Source organism: Gouania willdenowi, chromosome 18 (genome assembly GCF_900634775.1).
Source record: "Gouania willdenowi chromosome 18, fGouWil2.1, whole genome shotgun sequence".
In the NCBI taxonomy this organism is placed as follows: Eukaryota; Metazoa; Chordata; class Actinopteri; order Blenniiformes; family Gobiesocidae; genus Gouania; species Gouania willdenowi.
In genome coordinates, this window is record NC_041061.1 from 15,180,627 (window position 1) to 15,201,061 (window position 20,435).

General features: G+C 35.3%; 2 protein-coding genes across 3 annotated transcripts; one reads left to right on the forward strand and one right to left on the reverse strand.

The window, feature by feature from the left end:
- The first annotated feature begins 1,715 nt into the window (after positions 1-1,715).
- plin2 (perilipin 2) lies at positions 1,716-12,037 on the forward strand. The gene is made up of 9 exons (XM_028473933.1): positions 1,716-1,868; positions 5,662-5,768; positions 5,966-6,014; positions 6,535-6,730; positions 8,584-8,666; positions 8,761-9,025; positions 10,136-10,302; positions 11,368-11,475; positions 11,552-12,037. The coding sequence occupies exons 3-9, from the start codon at positions 5,985-5,987 to the stop codon at positions 11,927-11,929; spliced, it is 1,227 nt and encodes a 408-aa protein (XP_028329734.1). The 5' UTR covers positions 1,716-1,868; positions 5,662-5,768; positions 5,966-5,984; the 3' UTR covers positions 11,930-12,037.
- Positions 8,281-19,850, reverse strand: cdca9 (cell division cycle associated 9). 2 transcript variants are annotated; one of them, XM_028473935.1, is made up of 10 exons: positions 19,670-19,850; positions 19,443-19,574; positions 16,794-16,831; positions 16,661-16,712; positions 16,498-16,568; positions 15,330-15,391; positions 15,143-15,211; positions 13,622-13,703; positions 13,468-13,554; positions 8,281-9,004 (listed from the first exon to the last, which is right to left on the reverse strand). In XM_028473935.1, the coding sequence occupies exons 1-10, from the start codon at positions 19,779-19,781 to the stop codon at positions 8,969-8,971; spliced, it is 741 nt and encodes a 246-aa protein (XP_028329736.1). In that variant the 5' UTR covers positions 19,782-19,850; the 3' UTR covers positions 8,281-8,968. The 2 variants fall into 2 exon arrangements, with proteins under 2 accessions (XP_028329736.1, XP_028329735.1); XM_028473934.1 differs by lacking the exon at positions 8,281-9,004 and adding an exon at positions 12,805-13,371.
- Between the last annotated feature and the right edge of the window lie 585 nt (positions 19,851-20,435).

The window sequence follows — 20,435 nt, forward strand, 5'->3', positions numbered from 1 at the left end:
GAGACTCGAGAGGAAACAAGACCTCCTGCCATTGCTGGGAGCACTGGGAATGCCAAGCTCGCTAAGGGTTACAGTGAGCTGTCTGTGTGATGGAGCAGATCTGTTTCTGCAGCAGACATGTTGTATTCAACGCATGCCGTCTGCCACTAAGCACTTGACAAAATGTCCAGCGTGGGTGCAACACTCTGACACTGAGTAGAAGTAGATATAAATGTATATACTGTATATATGGGTTTATAGAATATATGCATTTGTTAGCAGCCAGGTGGTTCTACGCTGCAGGGGAAAAATTTTTTGTTATCTTGTATGTTCTTCTTAGGAAATCATGTCCCTATGCACAAACAATTACCAAATTCTGCACAAAGGTCCAGTCCCACGCCAGATTGTCTCCGCTACAAGAATGAGCCAATAGTCTTAAAGGTGACGCCACACTACAGCAAGCCTCTGGAGTTCCAAAATTTGAAAATTCACAGCACATAACCATATACAGTATATAGATGTGAAACCCCAATACTGAAGAAACCTTTGTACAATGAAATCTGTTGCAAATTATGAAGTCCATCACTCTAGCTTTTATTTATTTTGTGTATTTGTGGGGGTTTTTTTGGTTTTGTTTTTCAGTAAAACTTAAGAAACCTATATCTCCTCCTCACAAACCATCCACAGATTATTGATTAATCCAAAATTGAGATCAATATTGTAGATATATGCTGGGAAATTCTTTCTAAATACATTTTTAATGTCCTTTTTTATTTTTAAATGACTACATTTTGAAGTCATGGTATATAATGCTTGGGAAATATCAGCATTTCAGCTCAAAAAGTCACTTTTTTTTCTTTTTTACAGCATTTTGAATTTCAACATCAGTTTTTCAGCCAGTAAATCATTGTTAAAAACAAATTACCAGTGTTTTTTTATTCTTGTCTCAATAACTTCATTTTTGACAGTTGTTTGAAATGTGCTTTTAGATGGTAAATGGTAAATGAACTTGATTTATATTGCACATTTTTGCGTCCTCAGAAGTAGCCTCAAAGTGCTTCACAATATCAGCTCATTCCCCCCATGCACACTCTCATGCACACACCACTGGGACTGCGCCGCCATGCAAGGCACTAGTCAACCATTGTGAGCAACTTAGGGTTCACACATGCATAGCAAGCACTGGGATCGAACTTGCAACCTGAGCAACGGCCTAAAAATCACACAGCTACAATCTATCTTGTTTTGCCTAAAATTGTCTGGCCCCAACCATTGCTGCGCATCAGCTATAATTAACATCTTGAGCTATAACGAGAGTATCATTATGTTTCTGTGGATGAACATCTGTGCTTGATGTCATTGTTTCAGAATTCAAATGATTCATCTGTTTTATTTCCTGGAAAATGAAAAACCATCAGGACTATAAAGAAAACGGCCAGCACAGAGAACCACAGGCCCGGGCAGGCCTCCTGTTGAAATCAACCCATGTCAGTGATGTTGTTGCGCTATATTTCAGCATCATGTTCTATGCGGGAGAACCCATTGGAGACCCCTTATGCAGAGGTCTAGCAGCGTTAGTCGACGCGGTCGAGCAGAGGGGGGAATGGCAGACAGCTTATCTTGGCTGTCAGCTGCCACTTTGGTTCCTGCTACGCCGTCCATCATGTCCGAGCCTTGCTAGACTGAATCCTCCAACGTTTTTGCACGCCTCAGGTACTGTTGTGGGATCCAACGCAATGTTGAGGAGAAAACTCAGAGAGAAAGCAGAAGTGAAGTGCGGTCCTGTTCCCACGTTGTCCTTGGCTCCGCTCTGCCCCTGAAGGCCTAAAAGAACACTTCCAAAACAAAGAGATTGTCTGTGTAGGTGCCCAGAGAGCCAACCCACGCATGTAAGCACACACACACACACACACACACACACACACACACACACACACTGGGACATAATAAAAAATGTTTTTCTAAGTTCTTCCTAATGCCTATTTAAGCAGCTGTCTTCTGTAAACGCACACTTGGAAAGGACGGCGAGGGCATTTAGTTCCTGATCCTTCTTCATTATAGTTACTAAGTCGTGCTAAGGCTGTCAGCAACAGCACCCAGCAAGCATAGCTGTGAAGTGCTGCCCCTCTGCCAGCACAAACAGGCGGTCCACGGCTAATCCCAGCGGCGCTTAGAAAACGCTCTGCGATGATGGGATGCTGTGGAAACACGGAGAGGTCACGCAGGACGGCGCTGAAGCTGCACACGACAGAAAGTCGTTTGCGATCATTGTCTGACCATGCCTTCGACACCATTGCACAGTTATCTGCTCAAGTGGTTCCGTTTTTTGGATTATTTTTACCCTTTTCCTCGAACTACACCAAAATTGCCATATTTTAACCTTTTTTCCTCACTTTTTCTTGCCACATTTTTGCTCCTTTTAATGCATTTTTGTGACATTATTCCCATTTCTGCCACTTCTACATAACATTTAAATGACTTTTTTCTGCACATTTTTTCCACTTTCTCAAACAGAGAGGTTTGGTTGTCACTGGGATCAGGTTTTGGAACTCATTCGATGACAACTTAAAAAAATGTCATACTATTGTTCAAATTAAACGCATGTATAAAAAGTTGTTGATTGAAAACCACAGACATCCGTAAATTAAACATATATTAAACTATTGACATCTGTAACAAAAAAAATTGGGGTTTTTTTTGTAACAAACAAAATTAATTCAATAATGTTGTACCTGTTATAATGTAAAAAAAAAAAATTGAATTTAAAATAATTTAAAAATAGCAGAATTGATCGGCGACCATTCACTTGGACATTGTTTTGTTTAACAAAAAGGGGCACGTACGTATAATAACGCTCAGTCTTCAACATGCTCTTATTTTGACACGTGAATTGCACTGACTGTCATTGAACAGGATGGAAGAATACATTTGACTTGACTTTCAAGACATTTCTGGCACTTATAAACCCTTTCCACCACTTTTCCCACCTAATATTGACACTTTGAACCCTTTTTTTTTAACCACTTTTTCTGACTTTTTGGTTTTTAAAATCGCATTTCGCCACCTTTTCTACAATTCTTGGTCACTTTTAACCCATTTTATTTCTGATTAAAACAACAATTTACATCTTTAAGACGACTATATACAATACCGTAATGGGTCACATACTTTTAACCTCTTTTCACCAAATTTCATGCATATTTTTTGCCAATTTAACCACATTCGTGATTTGTCAAGCACGTTATTTGCCAGTTTAGCTCATTTCCCATACATTTTTTTAAATCCCGTTACCCACAATTTGTGACATTTAACCAATTTTTTTGTTTTTCCACCATTTTTGGTGACTTTTAAACCATTTTATTCATAGATTCTTTCCAGGTGGGACAAGTCGCAGTCTCGCGTCACCGTTTTACATGGTTAAGAAGAGCTGAGCAACAGAAGAAGAACCACCCTGCCTGTAGCCTTGAAAGAAATACGATGGTCGCGTGACTTCAGCGCCAAAGAACAACAAACAATATTCATACATATTTTGTACAGACACTTAGAGTATTTGTATATTCATGTAAATTATATTAAGAATTGTACTTTTTCGAATGAATTGTAACGAAAACTTTTGCGGCCCGAAAAAGTCAAGAATCACTAATATTCTGCTCCAAAGAACGACTTAACGGTTGTATCTGTGTCTCACAGGTCATCGAATAGCGCTGCGGTTGACCGACTGTGCAACACGAGACGCCTTTTCCCACTTCCTGAGAAAACCATTACAGGAAAAAAAATCATCAATTTGGTGGAAGTGAGATCAGGATGTGTTTCCCCACTGGAATGTAAAGGATTTCAATTTTCAAAAGCAAAGCGTGCCCCGACACTGACCTTTTCCTCACACTTTTAAACGTGTACAAATGAAGCGTTATTGCGTCACTTGATCCTCACAGAGGGGACGTGAACTGAAGTGGGTTGACCTGAATGTCTGAGCTAATGAGCCGTGGTCATTATTCGAGGATTATTTCTGACATTTGCACAGAGCCAGGTTTTAATAGGACTTCAGTTCACTATGAATCTGTGGTCAGCGCCTGCTAAACACATTAGATCTGCACAGATCCAGTGTTTATTAAAGGCTGAAGTCATGGTTATTATTACACATTGAACAGAGAACAGGCATCATTTCATTCATTAGCTTCAGTGTTGGGTTTTACATCAGAGCCACTGATTTGGGTTGCAGATACATAATCGCAGACTTAAAAAAAACGTTGAAAGACTATGGATTATTCCATTATTCCATTGTTGAGACAATTATGGACACAACTTCCTGTGCAGAAGCAGAACTGCTAGATAGCGATTCGCTAATGGGTGAAAATAATGTTGGCTCTTTCTATAATAAATGATTGTGATTTGAATTATTTTTCTATAACTTTGTAGCAGGATATGGTGCAACATGTGGTTATTAAGTAACAGATTGTAAATCATCAAATAGAAGAAGGAAACAGTTATTGGTAGCATGCAAGGCACTCATTTTACGGTGTAAACATTTCTTTTAATAATCCACTAATCTATCCATTTTCATTTTTTTCAACTGTTTAGTGTTCGGTGTGCTTACTTTATAGTGAGACATTAAGGATTTTAATCCAAATTTAAGATTAAACATGAATTTAAGATATGATGCAGTATATAAAACGAAGATTAATATATAGAAATAGGATTTTGATGCAATGTAAATATATTAAACACACTGTGAATAATTACATATAACACGTTGTTTTACGTGAATTTCTCTCTTAAATGGGAGGAACAGGAGCAAATTTTGATGAAAGTGAGCTAAATATTCAGAATATTGACATTTACCATTGCAACCCATAACAAGTGTATTCAAGTTCTGTAAAACATTTGTACTGGATACAAAACAATCACATGGTAAATGCAATAGTTCATTATAATATAATATGTTAAATAAAATATAATGTAATTTAATAAATTTGGAAGAGAAAAAAACATATCATTAGAGATTAGAGAGACTCAGACCGGACTTTGACGTGACTATTAATTTATTTGATTCAGTGAACATTAAACATTTTATTCTACAATAGTTTAATGTGTTTTTTAATATATATATATATATATATATATATATATATATATATATATATATATATATATATATATATATATAATCCTAGGTGTGTTATTCTAAATTTTGATTATCGATTCTAAATATTGTAGCAGTATCGGCCCTAAAAACGCCATATTGGTCAATCCTTATTATTATTATTTTTATTATTATTAATAATAATAATAATAATAATAATATTAATAATAATAATAGTGAGAACAATAATAATAATAATAATATTATTATTATTATTATTATTATTATTATTAATAATAATAATAATAATATTTTTTTACTGCCATTCTTTTGAATCATTACCTTCACATTCTAACTTGGAAATATGTTTTGTTTTCCTTCTCATCATGTGTTTTATACAGTTTTCAATTATTATTATTTATTTTATTTTTTTAATATCCACGTGTGCGTGAACACTCACGTGACCTACTTCACGTTACACGCTTGCGTGCTGCTCAATAAATCTAAATCTTCTGCTGTGAACGGAAAACGTCGCTTTGTGTGGAAAGTTGTGAAATCTGTCTGACGTCATCACTTGTTTATACTTTTGCCCTTTGTCACAGAAACGCTCTGCACTAAATCTCGCGAGAACTCAGCAGGATAAATAAGTGCGCTGCCTGTTCCTTTAACTCAGCACAACTACAGTAGCCACGGTGGGAAAACACACTCTGTAAGTACATTCATTTATATATTTGTATATATTTATTTATTTTTTAAACGCTGGGAATGTTGCATTTTAATTAGTAGGACTATTTTTGTACATATATGTATCTTTAAAAAAAAAAAAAAAAAAAAAAAAAGTAAACTTGTGTATCTGCTTTACTTTGTTATGTTTCTGAAAGAAAACTAATGTTGTCTTCTTTAAAGGTTTTTTTTAGTTGAGAAAATGGCACCAGTGGAAGTTATTAACAGTCAGGTGAGTCAGACGGGAAAACTTTATATTATATATATATATATATATATATATATAAATATGTGTTGTGTTTCACACTATTTTAGTTTATCAAGTGAATGGGATGGGAAGGAAAAAAAAGATCTAATGTACATATGGAGGTAGATTTGTGTCTTTATTATTCAATCAAAAAAAAAAAAAAAACATTCAAATCAGAAAAAAATATTTTCAATCGAATAAAAGTGTTAAAATGCAATTATTTGGGTCTTAAATATATTTTAGCATTTTAACACTTGTATTTTTTGATTAAAAAGTGATTTTTTTTTTTATTTAAGTGATTTTTCTTAAGATTGAAAAGTGTTTTTTTATTGAATAATAGACACAAATCTACCTCCATATGTACAAAGATAAATAACCCATGATTTATATCCCTACTAACTGAACATAAACAGAATGTTATCATATATCTGTTACATGAACTCTTTAGAAAACCCCAGGCTAATCAGCTGAGTCAGCATATAAATCTTGATTTTTTTTCTTGCAGAATGTGGTGGAGCGTGTGACCGGCCTTCCTCTGATCAGCTCCACTTTCACCCTGGTGTCCAACGTGTACTCCAGCACTAAGGAGAACCACCCCTACATCAGGACCGTGTGTGAGGCTGCAGAACAGGGGCTTAGGACCGTCACCTCTGTGGCCCTCACCACGGCATCGCCCATCATCCACAAACTGGAACCACAGAGTATGAACCCTGACTCACAGTGTACACGTTGATCTTTGGCCTCGTGTTAGTCGTCATCCAAAGATGAAGCAATAATAATATTAAAAAAAAAAAAACGGTGTCATGGGTTGTTGCTATGATGGATGAGTCATAGAAAGTCCAGGTCAGGTTGCTGTGTTCTCATCGTGATCTTTCACCTATTGGTTCATAGAAAGTTGGTGGAGCAGCGATTTTAATAGTGAGGGTGTTCTAATGGTAGGACAACCATTGACTTAATTTAGTTTAATCATTTATTAAATCCATGATAAAGCCGTTATCTTTATGTCTTCATTTTTATTATTATCACCCCAGGGAAACTTTTTTTTTGGCCATTCCACAACTTCCTTTGTCCCATTTTTGCCCCTTTTCCAAACGTTTTTGACACTTTTTTTTTTAAAGTTTTTTTTCAGATTTTAGCTCCCTTTTGCCAATAAATAATCCCATTTCCTCATTTTTGCTAGTTCTTTTTTTTTACACTTTTATCTCGGGGTGAGTATCGGCAAGGATGTTGCAATACGATACGTATCACAATACTTGGGTCACGATACCGTATCGCGATATTCTACCCAGTTAATATCACAATTAAACGTAGAGATGAAAAATCAAGTTGCTGTATGTGTTCATCAGAAGATATTGATCATTCAGAGGACAAAATGAGTCTATTTGCTTCAAAACATCCTATTTATTATTTATTATTAGTGTTTTTGCACGTTTTCACTGAAAAAAAGAAAATGCAGTGTTACACACCGTCGTCATCAAATAAAGTTTCTTTTCACTGAAACTACTGTGTAGAAGTCTCAAAGTAACCATGACAACTGTAAGTGAGAACATTAAGGATAAAGCAGCCTGAGTGGCTGACAATGCACAAAAATAAGAAAAAATTATAATTGATCCTATTGTGTCAGTTTAAACACTGATCTGAACAGATTATATAAAAATAAAATATCTGTACGTACATAAATATTGCAGGCATTGCACACCGCCATCATAAAATCATTAAATAACCATTGCAACATATTGAAAGCATTTGAACCACCACTGAAATATTGCACAAATGCACAAAAATATTGATTAAATATTTAAAATACATTTTTTTATTTAAAATCCGCACCCAAAAAATCGCGATAAATCGTGAATTTTCCTCTACTTTTATCCAATATTTATCAATTTCTTAACCATTTTTTGCCACTTTTCATCCAAATAAGCTACCTTTTAAATAATAAATACCACTTGTTTCCTTTTTTTGCCCTTTTTCACTATTGTTTGCCACATTTCACTCATTTAAGCTACCTTTAGACATCACATACCACCTGCTTCCTCTTTTATGTAATTTTTGACTGTTTTTGGCCCATTTTAGTCACTTTTCACTCTTTTTTGCCACATATTACTTTTTTTTGTCACTTTACTCATCGCTGTTAACTCTTTGTTTACCTTCTCAGAACGGTGGCTTCGTCAAATGCAAATTATGAAGAAAAAATGTTGAATATGCTTTTTAATGTTCATAAAAAATTGAGAAAACATATTGGGAGTCGTGGTAGATGTTTTATCTCAAAAACTGATTTTTTTTTTTTTTTTTTTTTTTACAGTATTTTGAATTTCACTCTCATGTGAACAACTGGAGTCAATGCAATACGTGCATTTTCAGATTTATGTCTTTATAAGTGCATTTTTGGAAAGTCGTTTAAAATCTGCCTTTAAACGCTACAAGCTGTTGTCTTGCTTTGTCTAAAGTTGTCTGGCCCCGACCCTTTCTGCGCAGCACCTATAATTGAATCCTTTTTCATTAACTTACTTTAAAGGTTTGCCTAACACGTTGATTGTACGTTTGTCTGCAGTTTCCATTGCTAATAAAATGGCCTGTAAAGGTTTGGACAGGATTGAAAGCAGGTTATCCATTCTCCACCAGCCTTCCAATCAGGTAACGTCTTCTTCTCTTCCTCAAATATAATCGCAAAGTTCGGTTCTGGATTTTATGACGCCCCAGAAGATAAACTCATCGTTCCACATCACAGGTTGTTTCCCAGGCCAAAGACGTGGTGACGAGCACCGTGTCCAGAGTGAAAGGAGGCGTGTCTGGTGCTTTGACCAATGTTGTGGAGAAGACTCTGGACGCTGCAGAGGATGGGATGGAGAAGACCAGAGCAGTCATCAGTGGGAGTGTGGGGGCAGTACTGGAGAGCAGAGTGGTTCAGGTGGTGAGCAGTGGAGTGGACTCAGCCCTCAGTACGTCTGAGAACCTGCTGGAGCAGTACCTGCCTGTGAGCGAGTACCAACAAGGTAAGCTAAAAAAAATAAAAATTACACTCTATCATATACATTTAAATAAATAAATAAAATATAAATGTTTTTACTTCAAATAATTGTTCATCATATTTCTGTATTTAAAAAAAAAAAAGTAAGTTTTTAATGCCTTTTCTGTCATAAAAAACTTTTTTTTTTCAATAACAAAAACAGAATAAACTCAAAATATAAATGTTTTCCCCCCAAGAAAATAAGATACAAAATTGAAAATTTGGTATGAAGGTATTACAGCCTTGACTGTGTCAATAATTGATCGGAACATTAATTCTGAGGAATTATTAATTTTAGAGCTAAGAGCATTTATTGACAAAAAAAGCTAATAGGTACTAAAACACTACCCTTCATAAAAAAAAAAAAAAAAAGTCTTTATTATGTCATATATAATAATTTTTTCCCCATCAGATCTTTTCAATAATTTCAGACCCAACCATACATATAGTTTTTCATTTATTTTTTAAGTTTATTTAGTTTTTTTTGGCCTTTTTGTCATAAAAACACTTTCTTTCAATGAAAAAAAATACAAATTCTGCATTTTTTCCACAAAAATAAGGTGAACTTCATATTTTAAAGATAGCGGCTTAGATTTCTTAGGTATTTATGGTAAAAAAGGATAACAGTATATCAGTTAAAGGGACCAAATCGGTCTCAAACTGAAAGAATGTTGGTATATTTTATATCTCCTGTTCTGTACATCTTGCAATAAAAGTGATCATGGAACTAGGAACATGATCATAACAGAAAACATGTGTTCAAGGTTCAAAACACAAAATCTACTGTAAAGGCCTTTTTGCTCAGTTAAAAGTGATTAGGTATATTTTTTTTGTAACAGTAATATAATGGTCTGTTTGTTTAGTCCTAAGGAAACAGATTTCACAAGATTATGCATTTTTGGAGTTTCTATTAAACTTTAAGATGTCCGTTAGTAAATAAAGACGTTGTTGTTCAGAATCATGTAACAAACGATCCTGTTCGCTATGTGAGGATCAACGCCAGCTTTCCCCATTTATCAACATTCTTCTGCTGAGATTTTCCTAAGCAACGGTTTGTCGTCGTGCATTAGTTTTCTACGTCTGTGCGTTGGGACAGAGCTGGAGGCTGACGCAGTGAATGGATTTGACAGAAGATACCCCAGTTACTACATCCGCCTGGGATCTTTGTCCTCCAAAGTCCGAAACCGGGTCTACTCAAGAGCCGTGGCCAGAATACAGGACGGCAGGCGGCGCAGCATGGACTTCATCTCCACTGTGGACCTGGTGTGTATTTATTCTGCAAATACTGCCACTCCATGTATGAAATGTCATATTTAATGCAGGGTTTTTCAACCTTAGGGTCACCTGAAATGTCTAATGATTAAAAATATATATATTCTAATTATATCACCTCCAGCTCAGACAGGGGCCACAGGAGGATCAGGGGCCACATGCAGACTAAAGACTAAAAATACACATAAATAACAGAGCAATGTGTCAATTGGTGACAAAAATACACAAAATGATTTAAAAAAAAAACACACACAAAATTAAGGGAAAAAACCAATAATATATAAAACAAATACAAAATTAACAGCACGCACAAGACTTTAAATACACAAAAATAACAGTAACGTATGAATTGACAACAAAAATACAAAGAAACATAACAAAAATAAGACAAATATATGAAACAAATACACAAAATTAACCGCACGCACAAGACTAAAAACACAAAATAAATAACAGAGCAATGTGTGAGTTGACGACAAAAATACACAAGATTATTTAAATAACAAAAACACAAAAATACAGCAAAAAAATTAAAATAAAATGTGAACAGAAATATACAAAATTAATTGGAAGTTGCACAAGACGACTAGAAATACACAAAAATAACAGAGCAATGTGTGAATTGACGAGAAAAATACACAAAATGATTTAAAAAAAAAAAAAACATACAAAATTAAGGGAAAAAACAAATACAAAATTAACAGCAAGCACAAAACTATTAATACACAAAAATAACAGCTACGTATGAATTGACAACAAAAATACAAAGAAACATGACAAATATATAAAACAAATACACAAAAAATAACAGAGCAATGTGTGAATTGACGACAAAAATACACAAAATGACTTAAACATACAAAATTAATTACTTTTTTTTGTAATTATTAAATTCTTATCATGAAATTTCTCAAATTTAAACAACAATCTGAAACCCTTTCTCAAATATAAATCTAGTTTAAATAAAAGAGTATAAACAGGTATTTGGGGGTCACAGAAAGCCACTGATTGAATGCTTCTAAACATGTGATATACACTGTTGTGATCTTTACCTAGACTGGCTATGGAAGGAGAAACGTGAATGAAGCCAACAACAAGTTAAGCTCATTAATGAGATGGAAATCACCCAGAGTCCAAAGCCAGGAGAACAGCCATGAGGCAGAGGTCAAACTTAGCATCATTTAAAGCCTAAATATTACGATTCCATCACATGTTTTCATCTTTTCCTTTCATTCCACAGGTCATAGAGTCCCATACCGTCACCCTTAGCCGCACTCTCACCCAGAAGCTCCAAACCACCTGCCTGGTCCTGGTCTCTGGCATTGGGGCTTTCCCCCACCACCTCTCTCTCAGCCAGTCTGTGACCCAGGTCTACACTGGTTTCACTAAAGCCAACGTGCCTGATGCCGTGTTCACCAGTAGTAAAGTCCAGCTGGGAAAGATGAAAGATTCCTTCCATCACGTCCTGGATTATCTGGTGAACAACACGCCGCTCAACTGGCTGATTGGTCCTTTCTATCCCAGCATGCCTCTGGACGGGGCGCACGCAGCATCCGCTAGCACCAAACAACCATCAACCAGTCAGCAGCACAGTGACGTAGAGATGGAGTCACTCTAATCTAGACCTTCATCATCACATCAGTTCAGTTTGGTCAACTATTAACAGGGTTTTCAACCTGTATTAATAATAAAATGTGACAAATCACTGATTAAAATTACATTCTTATGTTTTCTGTATTTATTTTCATTATTTTGCACATTTAAAAAAAAAAAAAAAAAACAATACATAATTTAAGGATTTTTATTTGTCATTATGTCCATAAACATAAAAACGTCCCCAAGTTCCCCTTTAAACTGTGATGTGCAACTGGCGGCCCGGGGGCCACATGCGGCCCTCAGATTAGTTTTTTGTGCCCACTCCCAAAGTTAAAACTAGTCCAAAAATATGGAAAGATGCACAAAAGTAACAGAAAAATTTACATTACGATGACAAAAACACACAACCGTGAATCCAAAAATGACAAAAATGCACAAATTGATGCCTAACACACAAACTTGCAACAAAAAATGATTAAAAAAATACACAAAACTACAACAAAAACACAAAATGGGAGAGAAATATGCAAAATGACTAAAACAACACAAAATGACTCCAAAAAAAACACACAAAACTGAACATTTTTGACAAACTGACAATGAAAAAAAGACAAAAATAGACAAATACTGTAAACAAAAGGACTATACAATAAACAAACCCTTTGTTCTTCCCTGTATTAATACTGAAATTAGTCATTATTCTAAATTCTGACATGAATGTTGATAATGTGGCCCTTGGATCAGTCAAATACATTTATTTTGGCCACCGCTGTGATAAAGGTTGCCCATCTCTGCCTGAAAAAATAATAGCATAAAATAATAAAAAAAAAAGAAAATACATAAAATAATAGAAATATACAAAACAATAGTAACAATAATACCACAGAAATAGATATACAGTGCAGGAAGGGGCAGAAAGCTCAAAGAGCTTAAATCATTTTTACTGTTTTTCAAATTAAAACAACACATATACATTCTCTAACAAATGTTTTCTATAGTTTCACTTGAATAAAAAAAAAAAAAAAAAAAAAATCAACCCCCTGGGATTTCAAAACATTTATTTTTATTTGTTATTTTTCCAATAGCTCAAGCCATTCTAAATCCATGCGTCTGTGATGTGTGCATTACGATCGATATTAAAATATGGCATTTTTATAATATTACATTGAACGTTTATAACCTTTAACAATTTTTTTTTATATATATCAACTTTGTGATTTCAATAATTTTCTTAAAGCAAAGTACCAACCATTATAGAACAAAAATATTATTTTATAAATCCAGGTCATACAATAAACACCCAATCAATTGAAATGTCATCCAATTTTAATATATTTAAAAAAAAAAAAAAAAAGCCCACAAGACACAAACATCTATGAAAATATGAACGAAAAACACACACACACACACGCACGTTGATGTTCAGGTATCCTTCTTTCGCTGAGAAAGGGTTCCCATTAAACTCTGAAAATTAAAATATTTCCCATCATGCCGACTGTTTAAGAACATACATCGTTTTTAATTAGCAAAAAATAAATAAAAATATAATAACTTTGCTACCGTGAGCTTCTGAATCTGGTGCCAGGCCACGTCATCCAGCAGGTCCCAGTTAATTTCATTCTTCGTCTCCTCGGAGAAGCTGACGGTCTAGAAGAAAGCAAAAAGAGAGACGTAAGTGTGTGTAAGTGTGTGTGTGTGCATTCTTACTCCTCACCTGTCCTTGTCCTGTGGTCACAGTGACGTGTGCTGAAGAACCTTCCATTGCACAGCGCATATCTCCAGCTGAGACCACAGACCTGAGGCACAGCGCAACATTAACGCGTCTAATAAAGCACACTGGGAAAAGCAGCAGCAGCAGAAAGGACACATGTTAAAGTTTCAGTTATTCAGGAAATTCACCTTCATCTCCCTGATCGCCAGGGTCGGAGTCAATTACAATTACATCTTCAATTATCCGTATTCCATTTCATTTAAGAGGAAAACTACATTTCAAGATGCAACATGCCAGAACAACAGTGAAAAGTTTGATTATAACAATAGCATGGGTTCAATTATGGAACATAAACCAGTTTAAAAAGCTTTTTAAATCATATGTCGTTAGTAAATATAAATAAGAAGCAGAAAACAATAATATATATATATATATATATATAAAATGGTAGAAAATATATTAATACAAGGTATATATTGTGATAGAGAATATAATTTAAATATGGCCACACCGTATCTTATATTTAACATTTATTTGATGAAATGTACGTATTAAATAGTATATTATTAATATTCTGTACATAATTGTGTATGTATGCGTGTACATATGTATAAATGTTTCATGTGCATGTACAGACTACAACTTTGTGTATAGTATATATTGAATGTGTAAACTCAAACTACTTTCCTAATTATCATTATTTAAATATCAAATAAAGATGATTCTGATTCTGATTCTGATTCTGATCTCGAGCCTTGATTTGCGTCAACCTACACCCTTTGGGCAGATTGGTTCGATAATTTAGTGCTGTTTTTATGAAGACGGCCCAAATGAATTCAGAATTCAAATTCAATTCAAAATTATAACTCCTACTGAAGTGAAAAGCATTTTTTTTCCAATTTCAATGAAAATTACTATTATTTTTCGTCTGAAAATCAAATGCAATCATGTTCTGAATTACATCTAATAAGCCTGAAATAAAGAACCCATTAAAACGTATCCTTCCTCTTGTGTTAGCATCTCATATGATAATGGACCAGTTTGACTCGTGTCTTAAATCAGCTGTAAAATACTCTAAAAAAAACATCTCTTCGTCACACATGGTTCCAGAGTTTTGCCTTTCATTCAATTATAAATCACAGTTTTTATAGAATTTCCATGCCAATTACCTGAACTTAATTACAAATCAACAGCAATTACAATTCCATCATCATTTTAATTACACTATCAATTATAATTGACCCCAACCCTTCTGATCACTTTTATGTTTTCTTAACCTCGGCTTATTGATTCCAAATTTTTGGAATGATAACTTTTTTTTTGGCTGAAAAAAAAAAAAACTGTCTGAATAAATATGAAACCTTAACATATTATTCAATCGATCTGCAGACGCTTCTGAAGAAGAGCGGCAGTTGACAGTCGGAACATGTCAGAAGATCAAAGTAAGAGGTTGTCTGAGTTAATACGAAACCTTAACATATTATTCAATAAGAAGTAGCTGGAATTATTAGCGAGGAAACGTGCCTGAGTTTTGGTTTGCTCTGGTTTCCAGTGACCCTGTGACTGGTTTTTGTCGAGCAGCTTTGAGTTCGGCTGTAAAATTAAAAAAAAAAACAACAAAAACATCCAACGTGTGCACCAGTCAAGGTAAGCATTACTTCCATCATAATGAAATGTAGCATTCAAGTACAAATGTAGATGTTGGTCTTACGTGAGATGCCCCATGCTGCTGCTGCAAGCTAACGTTTTAGCCCTTTTTGACGCATTTCCTTCCTAAAAAAAACATTTGAAGAGAAAAACGAAACTTTTAATATAAGTCGTGACCTATAGGGCCTGTACTACGAAGCTGGATTTCCTCTTATCTAACTTTCGGGTTTTAATCCGTTTGTGCCGTACTATGACGCTGGTTAAATCACCATGGTAACTTAGGCTGAACGGCAAAAATGTGACTGTCTGATCAGAGGGCCCCATTATCAACGTTCATGTCAGCATTTAGAATAATGAACCACCTGAGCATTAATACAGGCAAGAACAAATTGCTTTGTGTTTTTGTCGTCATTTTGTGTATTTAAGAGGTTGTTGTTATTTTCAATGTTATTTTCTGTATTTTTCTCTCATTTGGTGTTTTTTGTTGTCGTCGTCTCGTGTATTGTTGTCGTTTGGTGTGTTTTTGAAGTCAATTCACAGGGTTTTGGAGTCTTTTGTGTGTATATTTGTTGTCAATTTGATGTTTTTGTGTCTTTTACGTGCACATTTGTTTATAGTTGATAGTTTTTCTCTCTGATTTTGCATTGTTTTGTTGTCTAGTGTATTTTTCTGTACGTTTGGTTATTTTTTTTTAGTAATTTTATGCATTTACTACACAAAATTAGAGCACAGGCCGCACGTCGCCCATGTTTGATGGAGGCTGAGTTGTATGAACGCAGCACGGTCACATGGTCTGTGCCTTAATAAAGTGAAATTGATCACGGGGTCCGTTTTCTCTGATCAATGTTGTATAATCTCACCAATTTAAGCATTAACAGTCATTTCCTGCATTCTTTCCTTCCTGCTTTTTCTGCAGCAACAGTGTTGTTTTTTGGTCTGAATTATGGATGTCAATTTTTCATATTTTTAAAGATTTTTTTCCTCAATTGTGAAGCAAGTCTGCACAGTTTCTCTGTGTTTGTGTGATTGCACGTAGCCAGCCTGAAATCACCTGGGTTCAGGGAACGTATTTATATCCGGCTTCGTAGTACAGGGGCTCTCTGACCGAGAACGTTTGGTTAGGTGAAGACCGCCAACAGAGAGATATCCCAGATATACTTATTCAGCTTTGTAGTACAGGACCATAATGACACGTTTCACTTTTCCAAAAATGAATAATGAAAGCCAAAGACCTTTGCCGTTTTGGATGAGGAGCGCTGAGCCAGGGCGGAGTGAAAAAGAGGAGGGGAATCTGTGGATTTGGCTTCAGCAAACACAAACACACAAAGTGCAGCGATTGATCAGCTGTGATTAATACGCGTGCATCCTGGTTAAACTTTAAAAAACGGATCCTACTTCTTTTGCTGGCTTTCCTCCTGACGGGCTGAGGCATCCCATTACACTCACTCTGACGAGGTTGGAAAGCAAAATATTATTAGTTTTAAAGGAGAGCAGGTGCTACTTTACGTTGCTGGTGAACTCCACCCACCTTTAAGGCAATGGACACATCACTGGCTGACACTTCGCCTGATGACGTGACAAAAACAGAAAAGTTAGTCAAACACAGAATCAGAGAGGGAACCCTTTATTTAAATTCCTTAATATTAAAAATGTGACACTTAATGGTTAGGGCAGTAGAACAAAGAACAAGTCATTGGGGGGAAAGAAGGAATCAGAAACATTTGGGGGACCGAGCCTTCACCATCGCTGCCCCCCACCCTTTGGAACTCACTCCCACCGCCCATTAGAAACTCTGACTCACAACCCACCTGTTTAAACTGACTTTTCCATAAATCCCCTTTTTTTGTTTTATTCCCCATTGTAAAGCGTCTTTGAGTGTCCAAAAAAGCGCTATAAAATTTTGATGTATTATCATTATTATTGGAGGTGTTGGGCCTCCAATAAATATCCCATAGTCCTTTTCAGTTTGTATCATTTCCACATCACTTTACACTTTCAGCAATTTCATGCTCCCAAAGTTTAGCATTGGCACCTTTGATTCTTCAAATACCAGGTCAATAAAGACGACCAAGTCCAGACGAAAAACACGACAAATGAAAGCCAGTTAACACATTCGTTCATCCAACATCAGTGCCTGATCATATAAATGTGCTTTTGGAGGAGGAAAAAAAAAAAAAAATCAGGAGACATCAGGAATGTCCTTAACCAGGGGTGTCAAACCAATTTTAGTTCTGGTGCCAAATACGGACCAGTTCGATCACAAGTGGACCCCAGGTTTTAAAATGAACAATTTTAACATTAATGTGCCCAAGTTTGCACTTTGAATGATAAATTAAACAAAGTACAGAAGGCATCAACAATATCTGAGCTTTAAGTGACAGATACTTAATGTTTTTTGATTTTTTTTGGGACCAATTTTTATTTTAATTTGGGGAGATTTTGTGGAATAATTTAAGGAAAAAATTCAGGATTGGGAACATTTTTTAAAGTTCTTTCAACAACAATTTACAACTGAATTATTTGGTCATTTGCACAATTATTCATGTTTTCTGTCATTTTCACTTTCTCCTGTGGGCCGAATGGGGTGCTCTGAAGCAGAGATGAAAGAAACTGAATACAAGTACTCACGTTACTGTAATTGAGTTGCTTTTATGGGTACTTGTACTTTTTTTTAGTATATTTCTAAATTGGTAATTTTACTTGTACTTAAGTATGTTTTAAAATTAGGAAATAATCAGTTATATTTGTTTTAAAATGATCAACGGACATTGTGAAATGTGAAACTACAAGAAAAATTACCAGGACAACAACCAAATACATCGCATCATAGCCGACCAATCAGATTAAACGTAATGTACCGTGCCAAAATAGCATTGAATGCTGGGTATTTTCTCAGTTGTATTATATTGAATTGAATTCATTGGTGTTATTTTATTTTTTAAAAAAGAATTGTACATTTTGACAAACCTTATATTTTATATAGATGCCTTTGTGGAAAATAAATTTAATTCCAATAGGGCAAGATTTCATTTTATACATGAGATGTTTAGTGTATGCAAGGAAACCGTGGCAAGATTTATTAGCAAAAATAAACGTGGGGATGAAAGTAACTAGTAACTTTTACTTTAAGTACTAATTAATTGAGCTACTTTTTACTTGTAATTGAGTATTTTATGTATGATGTACTTGAGTACAATTTCAATTAAGTAACAATACTTTTACTTGAGTAGGATATATATATATATCTTTACACCACGTGTCAAACTCACGGCCCGGGGGCCAAATCCGGCCCTTTAAATAATGTAATTTGGCTCGCAGGAGAAAAAAAAAAAAGACAAAAAAAAAAAACCAAAACATAGAAGAAAACAAAAAAGTGCAGGTTTAACTGTAATGGGTTGGCTATATCCTATGGAGGATGAGGAGTTCCACAATTAAATAAATAAATACACCGTTAATTAACTAATTAAAAGTGTCAATAATAATCAAATGTGCCAATAGTTAATTAAATCAATTTTGCGTTTAATTTTCATTCTGAAAACTATAATGTTTGTGAATGTTTCACTATTTATTTCATTATCTGGTGTTGCAGCACTTCATGAATTAATTTTATCTGTCAAAGTCGCTCGTCACAGTCTGTGGGGGCGGTTTCCTTACACCTGATTGGCTGTCTGCACATCAAGTCAAGCTAAATCGATCCCTGACAATGGATTGAGGCAGAACTCGTAAACATTATTCTGATACACTGGGTGGCGCTATAAAACATGTACATTGGTTTTTTTTTTTTTGTTCTATATTTCTGCTTCTACATTCTCAGCGAGGTCTAAAACCTCTCGTAAACTCCCTGGATAGTTAATGCACATCCTCCATTGTCGTAGCCAAAGAGTTAAGACCAAAGCAATAGATTTTGACTGGATCGATGTTAACCCCGCCCCCACAGACTGTGACGACCTAGTTTGACAGACCATGAAATACATATATACATAATTTAATATTTATACTTCATAATAAAAATGAACGTAAAATAGATTTCATTAATTATTGACACTTTTAATTAATTAGTGAACGAACGAACGGTGTATTTATTTAGTTAGTTGTGTCACTCCTCGTCCTCCATAATATCCCAGTGCGCATGTCCGACTCAGGTGACGTTTGGTTTGAGGATTAAAAACTTTCTCACCATTGATTAAATCCCCTAAACGTGTGTTTTGGAGAGCTGGAGGCTTCTTCATCAGTTCCACCGTGAATGCTCTGTCCACGGTGGCTAGCATGTTGTCGAATTTAGCCTCCAAGTCTTTCACGCGCTCCTGTGCTGCACGGTTTCACAACAATTACAATGAACATAACGTCAGACATGGAGACTTCGATGAAACCAACATGTCATAATGGCTGCTGTCACGACCAAACCTTCTTTTTCAAACTGCTGGATGAACAGAGCCAGTTTACTTCGTCGCATTCCCAGGCTCGACTGCTCTTTGTTCTGTCCTTTCACAACGTTTCTGGCTCTTTTTGTCGGCATAGCGGCGTCTCTCTCTTTTGCTTCTTCTTCTTCTTCTTTTTCTTTTTCTTCTTCTTCTTTTTTTTCTTCTGCTTCTTCTTCTTTTTTTTCTTCTGCTTCTTCTTCTTCTTCACTTTGTCAATGGCGGCCACACGTAGAAATATACATGTATAGCGCCACCAACTGGACACGGCTGTGTAACATCTAATGTCTTTAGCTACCTCGTTGTTTTTGTTTGTTTGTTTGTTTTGAATAAAAATGTAGCAATCATTTCAGAACAACTAAGTTTGTCAACAAAAATAAGTTGTTATAGCAGGGGTTCTCAAATGGTGGGTCGGGACCCAAAAGTGGGTCGCGGATCTGCACTGTGTGGGTCGCGACCGTGACTCAGTGGTAGAGCAAGTCGTCCAATAATTAAAGGTTTGGGGTTTCGTGCTAAAACTCGGAAACATCCAGAAACATTTCGGAGACATATCGGTGTCATGTACTGAGTTAACGTAGTACTGAGATTGTATATGCGAATGCGTGTGCGCACTACCGGAAAATGAATTTTTGCTAAAAAAAAAAAAAAAAACAATAGTTCATTTTTGTTTATTTTTGTTTTCAAAGTGTACGAAACACGTGTTTTATGTGTTTATTGGATTAGGTTAGGGTTATAATCGACCGTGACACTGG

What these genes read in the sequence shown, in the direction of transcription:
- plin2 (XM_028473933.1), top strand. Translation starts at nt 5,985, where the DNA reads ATGGCACCAGTGGAAGTTATTAACAGTCAG. An exon ending in TGGAAGTTATTAACAGTCAG is followed by an intron (nt 6,015 to 6,534) that starts GTGAGTCAGACG and finishes TTTTTCTTGCAG; the next exon opens with AATGTGGTGGAGCGTGTGAC. An exon ending in CCACAAACTGGAACCACAGA is followed by an intron (nt 6,731 to 8,583) that starts GTATGAACCCTG and finishes GTTTGTCTGCAG; the next exon opens with TTTCCATTGCTAATAAAATG.
- cdca9 (XM_028473934.1), bottom strand. Translation starts at nt 19,781, where the DNA reads ATGCCGACAAAAAGAGCCAGAAACGTTGTGAAAGGACAGAACAAAGAG. An exon ending in CCTCATCCAAAACGGCAAAG is followed by an intron (nt 15,392 to 16,497) that starts GTCTTTGGCTTT and finishes TGTTTTTTTTAG; the next exon opens with GAAGGAAATGCGTCAAAAAG. An exon ending in AGCAGCATGGGGCATCTCAC is followed by an intron (nt 15,212 to 15,329) that starts GTAAGACCAACA and finishes TTAATTTTACAG; the next exon opens with CCGAACTCAAAGCTGCTCGA.